The sequence below is a fragment of the Micromys minutus genome (genome assembly GCF_963924665.1).
Source record: "Micromys minutus genome assembly, chromosome: 4".
Classification (NCBI taxonomy): domain Eukaryota; kingdom Metazoa; phylum Chordata; class Mammalia; order Rodentia; family Muridae; genus Micromys; species Micromys minutus.
Window position 1 is genome coordinate 31,453,386 of NC_137973.1, and position 13,536 is coordinate 31,466,921.

Sequence of the window (13,536 nt, forward strand, 5' to 3'; positions counted from 1 at the left end):
CAGCTGGGCCTTTCGGCTTCTGAAATAGTCGGCAGAGAAGGGGGAGGGTCTCTGAACTATGTTTGCCGTCCATCTTCAAAGCCAGCCACCTCATGTGCGGAAACTCGGTGGGATCCTCAGTATAGAGGGGATGAGAACAAAGAGTGACAGGCGTCACACAAATCACCGCCATCTGTCTTACAGGCCAGGAGTTCATTACTGAGGATTCTGGAGGACCGGAGCGGCAGCTCCTACAAGCTGCAGTTAGATATAGGACTTGGCCATCATCTTTCTTCATGCCCTCCCTCACTAGGTACCCGACATTTCCTTATTTCCTCTGTATTCTCCTTACCATCCCTGCTGCCTTAGCTCCCACACCCCACTGCCACCCACGTTCCTGGAATTTTGGACCTAGCTATTTTTAAAACTGTCAACTCAGTAGGCCCCTCCCTCCGCTCTCAGCTGTCCAGTGCTTGGGCCCCCCTCCCCCCACACCAAACCTCCTCTGGCTCTCTGACCTCGGTGAGGTTGCAGCCAGTCTGGGGGGAATCTGAGAGAGACGTGGAGAAAGAGATGGGGGACCCCCTGGCTGGAGCAGACCAACAGAATAGGCAACTATGGCTGGAGAACCGGGTATCAGAGTAATGCTTGACCTCGGGAAACAGTAAGTCTAGATGAAACGGCAGTTACTTTGATAAGCTTTTGGGTCGAGGCCAGAATGTCATAAAGTTACAGACATCGTTCTGAGAACTAAGACCTCCCCTTACCAGGTATCCCAAACCCCACTTTTCCTCATGCCTCAATGGTTTGGTTTCCAAGCCATGCCTACAGTTAATGCTGCCTCTCTCTGGCTTTCTTATTTTCCTCTCCGCCTTATTACATCAAGACCTTGAGGGAGAGAGAGGGGGTGAGGGAGGGGGAGAGGGCAGTGCTAAGGACTGGACCCAGGGCCTTGAGCACGGTAAACTCATCTACCATCGAGTTACGCTCCCCACAAGACCTCTCAGACCTCCTGCTCATAGATCTATTCCAAAGAAGGATTTTGATAGGAGAAAGGGGGACAGATCCTCCCCCAATGTCTGGACTGTGTTTTTTCAGCCAGGTCTAGAAAGACACACGGGCTGTTGATTAGGCAGAAACTAATTTGAATGCTTGGTTTGTACCTCATCCTGTGAGAGAGGGACCAAAATGTCAGCCCTCTGGAGAGGCTCAGAGACTGGTTGGCTCCCTTTTCAGTGGGAAGGTGCCATCCTAGACAGGGCATCTGCCTACCATCTTACCCTTTGTACCCCTCTATCATAGTGAAGAAAATGAAATGAAATGAAATGAAACGGCAGGTGGCTTCTGGTTGGGAGGGGCCCATAAGAAGTATGTTCTTAAAGCATGATTAGACCCCAGGGTTACGGGGGACCCACTGACTTGATCAGGACCTCACTTTCCCCAGGGATCCTCCGTTTTTGATACATCTACTATTTGGTAGTCAGGATGGGGCAATACAGTGGACTCTGCCCACTGAGGTCACTCAACCTTCCCTCCACCACCGCCCCACCCTGCCCCCATAGGCATGTTGCACAAGGGATTTGAAGGTAGCCACAGGAGCAGGGCACAGAGGCCGGCCAGCCACGCTCAGTGCTCACCGGCTGGAAGCCTCCTTCTTCCCAAGATCCAGTCTGTTTAATTATTGTCTTGATCTCCTCAGATTCTCTACCCACCATCTTGACTGGTCTTCAGCCCTTCTCCCCACACGCAGCCAAATTTCTTCTTCCAGTAGTAGAAGTACCCAGCGGAATTCACTAGGTAGGAGGCTCATCATTTGGGAAGAACCAGTGCCTGGGGGGACCTGGCTGCATAGGTATGGGGGATCGAGGCCAACCCCCTAGTCCCCGGTCCCCCCCTGGCAGGCCTGCGACTCTAAGCATCCTCACTCTCCTGCTGCTCCTCTGTGGACAGGGTAAGGAAGGGCCAGGGAAGGGCTGGGCATACCTCGAGGTTAGGATGCTGGGTAGATGAGCACGTGTCAGTGGGGAGGGATGGGTGCTGGATCCCAGTCACCTGCCAACTCTGAAAGAGGCCACTTGTTTCCCATTTCGCTTAAGGAAGGACACAGATGGCGTCCTTAGACCCCAGGGGAAAGAAGTCTGACTGCTTTACACATTTTAGTAGAGGAAAGGAGGGAAGGAGACGAAGAATAGGAGGTTGAAGGTTGGGGTTGAGAAAGCGCCCACTCTGAGCTGAGTGGCAGAAACCGTAGGATGGCGGATTCCTTTTGGCAGGCGGGTACTGGACTTGAATACAACCTGAGCCTGGACAGCGTCTCACTTCACTGTCCTCTCTCTTCCGTCCCCAGCTCACTCCCAGTGCAAGATCCTCCGCTGCAATGCCGAGTACGTTTCGTCCACTCTGAACCTTAGGGGCGGGGGCTCACCGGACACGCCACGTGGAGGCGGCCGTGGTGGGCTGGCCTCCGGTGGCTTGTGTCGCGCCCTGCGCTCCTACGCTCTCTGCACGCGGCGCACTGCCCGCACCTGCCGCGGGGACCTCGCTTTCCACTCCGCCGTGCATGGCATAGAGGACCTGATGATCCAGCACAACTGCTCGCGCCAGGGTCCCACGGCCCCGCCCCCGGCCCGGGATCCCGCCCTGCCCGGGGCCGACCCAGCGCCCCTGACCCCAGACCCTTGTGACTATGAGGCCCGGTTTTCCAGGCTGCATGGTCGAGCCCCAGGCTTCTTGCATTGCGCCTCCTTTGGAGACCCCCATGTGCGCAGCTTCCACAACCACTTTCACACATGCCGTGTCCAAGGAGCTTGGCCCCTGCTAGATAACGACTTCCTCTTTGTCCAGGCCACCAGCTCCCCGGTGGCATCAGGATCCAACGCTACCACCATCCGGAAGGTCAGAGATTCAATTTTCCTCCCAACCTGTACCTTCTTGAGTCCTCTCACGGTCCATCCGATATACTTCTTCCTCTCATCCGATATACCATTCCTCCGCCACCCAGCGCCCTGTTCCTTGTCTTTCCCAAACATTCCCTTCCATCCTGAATGGCTTCCTTCCACTCTGGATGGGAATTTCATTCAAATGCTGGTAACACTGAAGAGGAAGCTGGGAATGGCAACCAGGGCAGAAGAGACGGCTTCGTTTTCTTTGGGAATTGCTGAGATTGAGACAAAAAGGAGAGAGAGAGACAGAGAGAGAGAGAGAGACAGACAGACAGACAGACAGAGACAGAGACAGAGAGACAGAGCGGAGAGAGGGGAAGGGGGAAAGGGGAAGAGATTAGGAGGTTGCGTAGGGGTCAGGCACTATTGATGGAACACGGGAGGGGAGAGGATCAAGGACTGAGGACCAGGAAGGAGCTGCATTTCTGCTGGGATCAGATCCCAGACTCTCTATCCATCCTGACTGGCGTGAGGATGATTTGCGCCCTCATGAACTATTTTCTCTTTTGTCCTCGTAGATCACTATCATATTTAAAAACATGAAGGAATGCATTGACCAGAAAGTCTACCAGGCTGAGGTGGACAATCTTCCTGCAGCCTTTGAAGATGGTTCTATCAATGGGGGCGACCGACCTGGGGGCTCGAGCTTGTCCATTCAAACTGCTAACCTTGGGAGCCACGTGGAGATCCGAGCTGCCTACATTGGAACCACTGTAATCATTCGACAGACAGCTGGGCAGCTCTCCTTCTCCATCAGGGTAGCGGAGGATGTGGCCCGGGCCTTCTCCGCTGAGCAGGACCTACAGCTGTGTGTCGGGGGATGCCCTCCGAGTCAGCGACTCTCTCGCTCAGAGCGCAATCGCCGTGGAGCGATAACCATAGACACTGCCAGAAGGTTGTGTAAGGAAGGGCTTCCGGTGGAAGATGCGTACTTCCAATCCTGCGTCTTTGATGTTTCAGTCTCCGGTGACCCCAACTTTACCGTGGCAGCTCAGACAGCTCTAGATGATGCCCGGGTCTTCTTGACCGATCTAGAGAACTTGCATCTTTTCCCCTCAGATGCGGGGCCTCCCCTCCCACCAGTCAGTTGCCTAGGCCGGCTTCTCTCCACCCTCTTTGTTCTGTGGCTTTGCATTTATTAAGTAGGCCAGCAACCCTTGACTAGTTTGAGGATGGATAGAGGTTGGTGAGAGAAAACACAAAGATGTGCCAAAGGAAACAGCGGGGACAGGAAACAACGACGCTTACTCAATCAGATGAGGTTGCAGTCCAGGGCTGAAATGACCCGAGAATAAAGATTCCGGGTCAGGGTTTTGCACTCCAGACCTTGGTGTGGGCTTTCACCATGAAATTCCCTGTTAGTGATTTCCGACTTCTAGTGAGATTCCACTCCCTGTACCCCTGGTATCACTCCTGCACGCCTAGAGATTGGGAGCGTGTTAAAGGCCAGCAAAACATTAAAGGGTTGTGAGATCCTAAAGGCAAAAACTAAAAAAAAAAAAAAAAAAAAAAAAAAAAGGGAGGGAGGGGACATGAACCAATCAGGGCAAGCTTTTTTTGGTTCAGAAATGAAGTGGGCGTTGTCCGGCAGAGGAAGTCAGCTTTTGGAGACGAGCACCAGCCCAGAAACTGTTATTAAAGTGTTGGATTCTCCGTGCTGTCGTCTCCTGCCTGTGTTGCATCTCTGCATGGCATGGAGTTGAGGCTCTGTGCTCACGCCACTGAAAGAGGCCTCAGGTTATCAGTTATTTTCCCTCTTGGAGTCTACAGGTTGTGGAGACAAAAAAACTGGTTCGCGGGAAGGAGTCATGAGTGTTACTATCACTTTTGTTTTTTTATTCTCGGTTGAGCCTCGTGTAGCCCCAGGAGGCCTTTGCACTGCTGGTCCAACTGTCCCTCAAGTGCTGGAGTTGAAGTGGGTGGAGGGATGTGAAATTCTCCACTGGAGTCTATGGTGTTTGGATTCTGTGGGAAGAGGATGGTTAAGAACCAGAGTAATGAGAAGCAATGAAAGACACAGAGACTGCACTGCCGATGGTAGGGTGGGAACAATTCCTTGCTTTCTAGGGGGTAAAAACTTTCTGGGGTTATCTACAGTCATGATTAGTGAGGAAGCCAGCAGAACTCTGTCTAAGGAGGAGTGAGATGGTTAGACAGGCAGAAGGACTTACAAAGCACCTTAAGGGGGGATCAAAGAGTTCAGATCTGATCACCGACACTTGTTTAGTGCTTAAAATCTGCCAGACAACTTTACCTAAAATAAATAATGTTACAAACACGTTGGAAATGCCTGGATCTGGAGAGATGGCTCAGCAGTTAAGAGCCCTGACTGCTCTTCCAGAGGACCCAGGTTCTGTTTCCAGCACCCACAGTGCTAACAATGGCCTGCAATTCTAGTCCCAGGGAATCTGACAAACCTTCAGGTCTCCTCTGGCACATACTGTACATAAATTACAAATTTTAAAATATTTAAGTTTTTGCTTCACTGCTTTGTGCTCCCAATGTATGTGCACACCTGCCAGGAGCTATCTTTGGATCCTCAAATGAAACACACACACACACACACTAGCTTATTTTTAGCATGGTTTTTGGCTATCTCAAAGGCTGGGCACTCCTAAACCTTCCCCTGCTACCCCAGGCCCAATTGGGGAAGTGGCCAGTAGCCACTAAGGGTTCTGCCCTGTGCCCAGCCATTGGCTGTTGGCACCTTTATTGATCGATCAAAAAACAGTTGGGGACAAGAACCTTTAGGGTTTCAACACAGAGATTCCCGATTGAACCAAAGCATTAGAACCAGCCTCCAACACTGATCACACACATACACATAAAATTTAAAAATAACGTATGTGTATGCATGCATTAAGGGCTAAGCATGTAGCTCAGTGACACAGCACCACCCAGCATATACAGGGGCCCCGAGTTTGATCACCAGTACTGCCAGATAATAATAATAATAATGACAAAAATACTAACGATGCTTTCAGCTTGGTGGTGACACTACCGTAAACCTAGCTCTCTCAGAAAGGAAGCAAAAGGATCAGGAGTTCAAGGTTATCTTTAGCTGTATGTAGGCCAGCCTGAACTACATGAAATCCTGTTTTAACCTTCCTTCCTCAAACTAAACTAAGTAATGATAATTATTCATAAGCTTTCTAAGAAAGATAGTCTTCTTTTAACTGTACCATCACTTCACGTCTGTCTGCAAACACACACACACACACACACACACACACACACACACACCTTTATGTTGGTAGTGTTGGGGGGGTTCTGTGCACTGGGGATAAACCTGGGCCTGTGCACACTGTCTAAGCAGTATACCATAGAATATATCTCTTTCTACTCTAAGGAAGGTGTGGTACAGAAAAATTGAGCAACTTTCCCACAGTCATACAGCTAATAAGTAGCAGGGCCAGAGACTGAACAGGCACCATTTGGATCTGAAAATGTAACTCTTAACCAACTGGCATATTCCTGAGGAAAGAGAGGAACAGGGATTGGAATTGTGGAGCCAGGCAGAGGAGGGGGATTGAGGCGGTGGATGGCACTCTGAAAGCTCTCCAATGTTCTCATGTGAAGCCAAAGAGCAAGTGTTGGAAGGGAAACAAGCCCAGAGCAGCCCAGTCTGCAGAGGAGAAGACTAAGGTCAGAAGATGTGCTATTTGGGGTGTTCTACATAAGCACTGCCCCTAACCAGACAGGAAGGGCGATTCCACACATAGTGTCTCAGCCCGCTCATGCGGGTGCCCGTGCCTGGCTCCTCTGTGGTCCTCACCTCTTCTCTGACACCTCTCTAGCAACTCTGACCATCCCCCCAGAGTAGTCTTTTATGTTTTCGGCAACAACCTTTAGCTCATGTAGGAATTATTCCATTCCAATAGGTGTGTGTGTGTGTGTGTGTGTATTGCATCCACTGCTGTACCTTAACTTACAGACACAATGGGCACTTTAATGGTATTTGTTTAGTTTTGTTTCTTACAGGGTCTATGTAGGCTGAGCTGGGTCTGAACTTGCTACTGCAAAAAAGGCTGATGTTCCTGCTTCCATTTTCCAAGTCTTGGGATTGACTCTACCTTTGCTGAGACTCAGGATTCAGCCCTTTCCGCCATGGGATATTTAAAATGAGCAGCTCAAATGAACACAAGAAAAGACAACCAGCATCATTAATAACAAGATACAATCAAACTAAAACCGTGATGAGAAAAGGCTGGGGAGATGCTCGGTGGGTCAAGTGTTACATGAGGATCTGAGCTTGGATCACCAGAACCCACTTAAAAGTTGCACACAGCCACGCACATCTGTAACTTCCTTTAGTCTGGTGGACTGAGACAAGCATATTTCTGGGGCTTACTGGTCAACCACTGTAGCAGAAATGGTGACTTTCAGGCTCAGTGAGGTACCCAGTCTTAAAAAGCAAAGTAAAGGGCCAGTGAGATATCCAATAGGCCCACGTATAAGTATGATGGGAAAGCCTGTGCTAATAAAATTTCTTCTCAGGGGAGACTAAGTGCAGGTTACCCCTTTCTCCTAATGTTCCAATGACAAACAAACCAAGGCTTGGTTCTGCAAAAGTTTACTCTGGGGAGCCAGTGAGTCTATTGGGCTTCCTTACAGAACACAGATAACTTATGAGATTGATGTACAGGGGTGTGGGCACTTCTTAAGTCTTACCCAGCAGGGATGAATGGAGCCTCCCCTCCCCAAGTCTTCCCCAGCCTCTATACACTGTAGCCCTGTGCTTCTCAACCTTCCTAATGCTGTGACTCTTTAATACAGTTCCTCATGGTATGGTGACCCCTCTAACCATAAAATTATCTCATTGCTACTTCATAATTACAATATTTTGCTGCTGTTATGAATTATAATGTAAATATCTGATATTTGTGATATCTGATATGTGACCCAGAAGGGGGTCACGAGCCACAAGCTGAGAATCGTGGCTCTAGACCCTCCCCAGGCCAAGTGTAGAGTTGCCAGGTGGCAGCTAGATAGTCTGACAAGAGATTCTCCTCTCAGCTCCTCTAGAGGGGGATTGCCGTAGGGGTGGTGATGTGAACTGTCAACAACCCCAACTGGAATGACCTTTGGCAAAGGGGTGCAGCTGAACTCCCTAGGATGACAGCTGCCTGGGTACAAAAACAGCACTCAGGACAGACTGGCAACTTGATCCTGAAATCTGCGAAGGTGGAAGGAGAGAAGCAACTCCACAAAACTGTCCTCTGACCTCCACATCTGAAATCTGACAGATGTATGCCATTGTCAGATTGACTACATGCTCACAATACTTAATAAGCTGGAGAGCCAAGCTGGAGAAATGGCTTGCAGTTCAGAGCACTTACTGCTCTTGCAGGGACCCAGCTCAGTCTCCAGCACATACATGGCTGCTAACACCTGCCAAAAACATCTGTTCCAAAGGATCCTATGCTCTCCTTGGCCTCTGAGAGCACTGTACACAGGTGGTACACTGACATGTCATATAGACATGTATATTTTATGTATAAAATATATAGACATGTATACAGGCAAAACACCCATAACATAAAATAAAGCTTTAAAAAAACTGTTAAAATGGAAAATAAAAAATTAAAGCTAAAAATAAAAAAATATATGGTGACCCAGTGAGAAAGACACCTGCCATCAACCCCTGGCTTCCACATGTGAGGACAGTGACACTGTCAGTCTCAGCACAGGGAGAGGCAGGTAGATCTCTAGAACTCAGAGGCCAGCCTGGTCTACAGAGTGAGTTTCCGGCCAGCCAAGACTATATAGTGAAATCCTATCTAAAACAAACAAACAAAACCACTACAAACTCAAAAATGTCATTAAAGTCAGACAATCCTTGATATTGTCAAGATGTGGAATGTTCCAGATGAGGTAGAAATGTAGACTTTCACAACCACTTTGTAAGAAAAGTCCTTTTCCGTGGGTTTGGGGAGATTTCAGATGGGGAGGGAGCATGGGAGAGGGTGAATGTGTAAGGAGGTTAACTCTGACAGCCCTTGGCTCCGGAGCTGTTTATCCTGTTCTGTTTTTATTAAGACAGGACAGGGTTTCCCATCGGCCTAGAGCTCCCTGTGCAGCTAGGACAGTAGGTCATCGAGCCCTAGGATCAGCCTGTCTTTACCTCCCCAGCACTGGCTTACAAACTGCAACAGCTCAGCTTCTAAAACAAATGCTTATTCACTTAATGGGAAGAACCATATGTGTTAAGAACATGCCACAGCCCACATGTGGGGGTCAGAGAACAACCTGGAGTCCATCTGTCCTTCTGTCCTGGAGGTTCTGGGGTTCAAACTGGGGTCATCGTGCTTGGTGGTAAGAGCCTTCAACCACTGAGCCATCTCAAAAGCCCCCACCCACTCTTTCGAATTTAACTTTTTATTTTTTATGCCCAGACTTTTGTTTTGTTTTTGTCTTGAGAAAGGGTCTCACTATATGGACAAGGCTAGTTTCCAGCACATGGAGAACTATCTATCCCTGCCCAAGTACTGGGATCAAAGTGTGTGATGCCCAATGTCTTATTTTTGTTTTGTTGTTGTTTGTCAACTTGACACAAACTATTAACTAGGAAGAGGAACCTGGTGGGGGTGGGGAGCCTCCATCAGGTGACCTGTTCGCAAACCTGTAAAGCATTTTCTTGATTAGTGTTTAACGTAGGAGGGCTCAGCTATCTGTGTGGGTGGTGCCACCCCTGGGCTGGTGGTCCTAAGTTCTATAAAAAAGCAAGCTGAGCAAGTATGTAGAGCAAGATAGTAATCAGCACTGTGGCCTCTACATCAGCTCAGCCCCTGGGCTCCTCCCTGAGTTCTTGCCCTGCCTTCCCTCCATGACCTAGAAATTGTAAAGGAAACAAACCCTTTCCTTCTCAAGGTGGTTTTGATCACAGTGACAGAAACCTAACTGAGACTTAAAAGATGCACTTCCATTATTCTTAGGTATGCATGTGTGTGTCTCTGTACAGGTATGAACATGTGAATGTAGGATTGGCTGTATATAGACATTTAAGTCCCAGCCAGTCCCAGAGCTGTCTCTGTGTACAGAGGAAGATACATCAACACATATACATCACTTACCATGTTGATCTTATTAATCTCCTGCTCAGTAGCCAAGGTCTTCAGGGGTCACTCTTTGTCAGCTTGGAAGAAACCCATACCTTTTCTTTTCCTGTGGAAATATAGGCATAACCCCTCCTCCAGTATAATATATTTCCTGTTTTCCATTCTAATGTTAGGTCATCCTTAAAATATAAACAGGCTGGTTTCGTTTGGCAATTTTCCACACAATGCAATGTCTTTCAGCAGCTGTAGTTTTTTGTTCATTAGCATTTTAAAAATTAAGGCTAATAACGCACTATGTAATCTATCTCGGGGGGCGGGGGTTGCTGCCCATTTTGCCTATTACGAATCTCTTTTTTAGTTTGATTAAATCTCTCCACAATCACTTGTCTTGTAGGATTATGTGATATGCCTATAACATGTTTTATATTATAATATGTAAAAAAAACTGCTTCATTTTATTAGAAACATATGCCAGACTGTTGTCCTTTTTAATTTGTATGGGTATACCCATAAAGGCCATAACTTCTAAAAAATGTGTAATTACAGAATCAGCCTTAAGGCAATTGCCCATTGAAATCCTGAATCTATAGTATGATGCACATATTTCAGTTTACCAAACTATGAAAACAGAACACATCCATTTGCCAAATATCACTTGTTTGGGTACCCTTAGGGTTAATTCCTGTAGGTAATGGAGTTTGGTTATCTAATGAGCAAGTAGGACACTGCCTCCCAATTTCTTTGGTTTGTTGTAAAGTGATAGAGAGTTCTTTCTTTAAAGTGTTGCTGTTAACATGCTGGGTTTTTTTTTATGGAATTTGGAAGCCTCTAGTATACTTCCTATCAAAAGCTGATCAATTTCATTATTACCTTGTGCCAGAGAGCCTGGCAGACCCATATGGGATATTATGGTTTTATAATATAGTGGATGACTCCTATTCCTGATCATCTGCTATAGTTGAGTAAATAGTAAAGTCAAGTCAGAATCATCCTGAATGTATTCAGCAGTGTCTATGTGTAAAACAAAACAACAACAAAGACAAAAACAAAAACTTTCTGCATATTGAGTTACTTTATTAAGAGACTCTTGAAAAATCTAACAACATCATGAGTATTGCATATAATTCAGATTTAATCAGAATTATAGGGACTCTCAGCTACCTTCCTTACATCTTCTAATTTATATCCTGCCTTTCCTGATTTATTATCATCAGTGTAAAATGTGGGGCCCCAGAAATTGAAATTCTTTTTATATATGAAGAAAAATTCAATTAGTTTATTTTGTGAACTAAAGTCACTTGCTTTTAGGGTATTTGTTGTTAGTCTCTCCCAAGAAATTACTGCACTCTCGTTGCTAATTTTCATTCTGTGCCCACAATGAGGCGATTTCTGCATTAGAAAAATGTATCACAATTTCAGCTGTATCCATTCCAGCTAATTGTTGAAGTCTCATTTTTCCTTTTAGTATCAATTTAGAAACCTTCTCAATGTAGGTTTTTAGTTTCTTACTCTGTTTATGTGCTAAAAGTATCCATTCTCAGATACAATCTTCCCTCTGCATGGGAATTCCTATAGGGGAATGAGTAGAAGGTACGATAACTAAGATTCAGGCCATCTTTGGATCTAAATGTGTATTCTGCAATTTTCTTTCTATCAGAGCTAACTCCTTCTCAGCCTTGGCTGATAATCTCCTCAGGCTATTTAAATCTTTATCACCCTGTACAGTTTGAGTGTTCAAGCCACAGCCACATGGGGCAAGTAGGCCGTTAGGAATCCTGATTCTTGGTTGATACTGGTTGAAGCGCTGGGAGTAGCAAAGGAGATGGCAGGAGCTTCACGAACTCTCAAGAAAGCAGGAATCTTCACATAAGATAAGCAGTCCACAGCCCCACAGGGTATTGGCTATGCCCCAAGTCCCACCTCCAAAGGAGATTTGACTAGATCCCAGCCAGATCGGCCACGCCCCAAGTCCCTCTCATGCACATAAATGTGACTGCATGTAAGCTCCAGGCAGAAGCAGAAATGTCCCAAAATAAGTAAACAAGATCTTCCCAAGCCCTCAGGCCAAGCCAATAGGAAGTGCCTGTTGTCAGACTCCAAACCATTTTAAAAACTGTATTTATACAGAAGCTGGGGCAAAAGTAAAGCAAGACATGTGCAGAAACTCTACCTGAGTTCCTTTGTTCTAAAGAGCTGGTAACACATCTGATTAGGAAGAGATTTCTGCTCCCAAAGTTTCTTGCATCCTGCACCAGAGCCTCTCTCTGGCCTGGTTCAGCTTGGCCTGGCACCCAGTGGCAGGCAGCGTTCCACCCCGTCCTGTGAAGAAAAGCAGCAGGAAAAAGTTCTTATGGGCTCAAGCCTGAGTTCACACGCCCTGCTGAATGATGATCTCACGTGTCCAAGCCTGAGTTTATGCATGCTGGCCAGACTCTGTTGCAGAGGTAGAAGAGGCTACCTTTTCGCCAAAAACTTCTGGCACCAGGTCCCACACAGCCAGTTACTATCTCCTAGTGGCTCCCGAAAGTCATCAAAAGTCCTTAATTGGTTTCTTCTGATTTTCACCTTTTGTGGCCTAAAAGTTTTGTAGACTTATTCTATGCCCTAGATAATTAGTAGAAACCCTCTTTGTATGTTTTCAGGGGCACTTGGCAATCCCCAGCAAGGCAAGGCTTTTTTTTTTTTTTTTTTTTAACTTTATCAAACATTCAACATTCTTTCCAGGGGACTTATGTCTGAATCAGCCAATAGGATATCATCCAGATAATGATACATAATGAAGGGAGAAAATTGTTTGTGAATCAACTCTGATGGATGTTGTACAAAATATTAAGACAAGGTAGGGCTATTTAACATTCCTCATGGCAGGACTTTCTAATGATATCTTTTTACTGGGAAAACTCTATTGAAGGTAGGTAGTGAGAAAGCAAACCTTTACTTATCATGTTCTGGTAGAGAATTTGTGAAAAAGGAATCTTCTAGATCAATCACTATGATAGGCCATTCCTTAGGCAACAAGGAAGGCAATGGAATTCCAGGCTTCAGGGGACCCATTGGCTGATTAGTAATAATCGTATTAATTGCTCTGAGATCTCAACATCTTCCATTTGCCAGACCTTTGTAAAATGACAGTTAGGAGAATTCCTTTATATGCTGATCCTCCAGCTGTTCCTGGACTAGCTGTTCTAATGCCTGTAACTTTCTTTTGTCGTAGACCATTGATCAATCCCAATTGGTTGGTCAGTTAACCACCTTAGCAGTAAGTCTGTTGGTGTTTTAACAGCAGTGACTCCCTGATGTAAAGCTGAATTGTCAGCCCCTGCTGCATCTTGTTTATATACACATAGCCAGTCTGTAACTGTCTTTGATAACATTCCTTAACTAACTTAATTTTTTTTTAAATTAGAGCCTGACAGGTTTTGTGGCCAGGCTGTGAAACTGGAGGGATATTAATTTGTGTTTTCCACTGTTGTGACAGATCTCTTCACCATAAGTTACTGGCTATATTGGCCACATTTGGCCTTAATTTTCCTACTTGACCTTCAGGCCCTATACGT

The 13,536-nt window shown here is 46.5% G+C and overlaps 1 protein-coding gene across 4 annotated transcripts; it reads left to right on the forward strand.

Moving 5' to 3' along the window:
* The first annotated feature begins 490 nt into the window (after window positions 1–490).
* On the forward strand, window positions 491–4,579 carry HJV (hemojuvelin BMP co-receptor). 4 transcript variants are annotated; one of them, XM_080915508.1, is made up of 4 exons: window positions 491–643; window positions 1,679–1,776; window positions 2,327–2,874; window positions 3,440–4,579. In XM_080915508.1, the coding sequence occupies exons 1-4, from the start codon at window positions 597–599 to the stop codon at window positions 4,061–4,063; spliced, it is 1,317 nt and encodes a 438-aa protein (XP_080771634.1). In that variant the 5' UTR covers window positions 491–596; the 3' UTR covers window positions 4,064–4,579. The 4 variants fall into 4 exon arrangements, with proteins under 4 accessions (XP_080771634.1, XP_080771635.1, XP_080771637.1 ...); XM_080915509.1 differs by having other exon boundaries at window positions 592–643; window positions 1,679–1,930; XM_080915511.1 differs by lacking the exon at window positions 491–643 and having other exon boundaries at window positions 2,327–2,363.
* The last annotated feature ends 8,957 nt before the right edge of the window (window positions 4,580–13,536 follow it).

What these genes read in the sequence shown, in the direction of transcription:
- HJV (XM_080915508.1), top strand. Translation starts at nt 597, where the DNA reads ATGGCTGGAGAACCGGGTATCAGAGTAATGCTTGACCTCGGGAAACA. An exon ending in ATGCTTGACCTCGGGAAACA is followed by an intron (nt 644 to 1,678) that starts GTAAGTCTAGAT and finishes TGATCTCCTCAG; the next exon opens with ATTCTCTACCCACCATCTTG. An exon ending in TACCCAGCGGAATTCACTAG is followed by an intron (nt 1,777 to 2,326) that starts GTAGGAGGCTCA and finishes TTCCGTCCCCAG; the next exon opens with CTCACTCCCAGTGCAAGATC.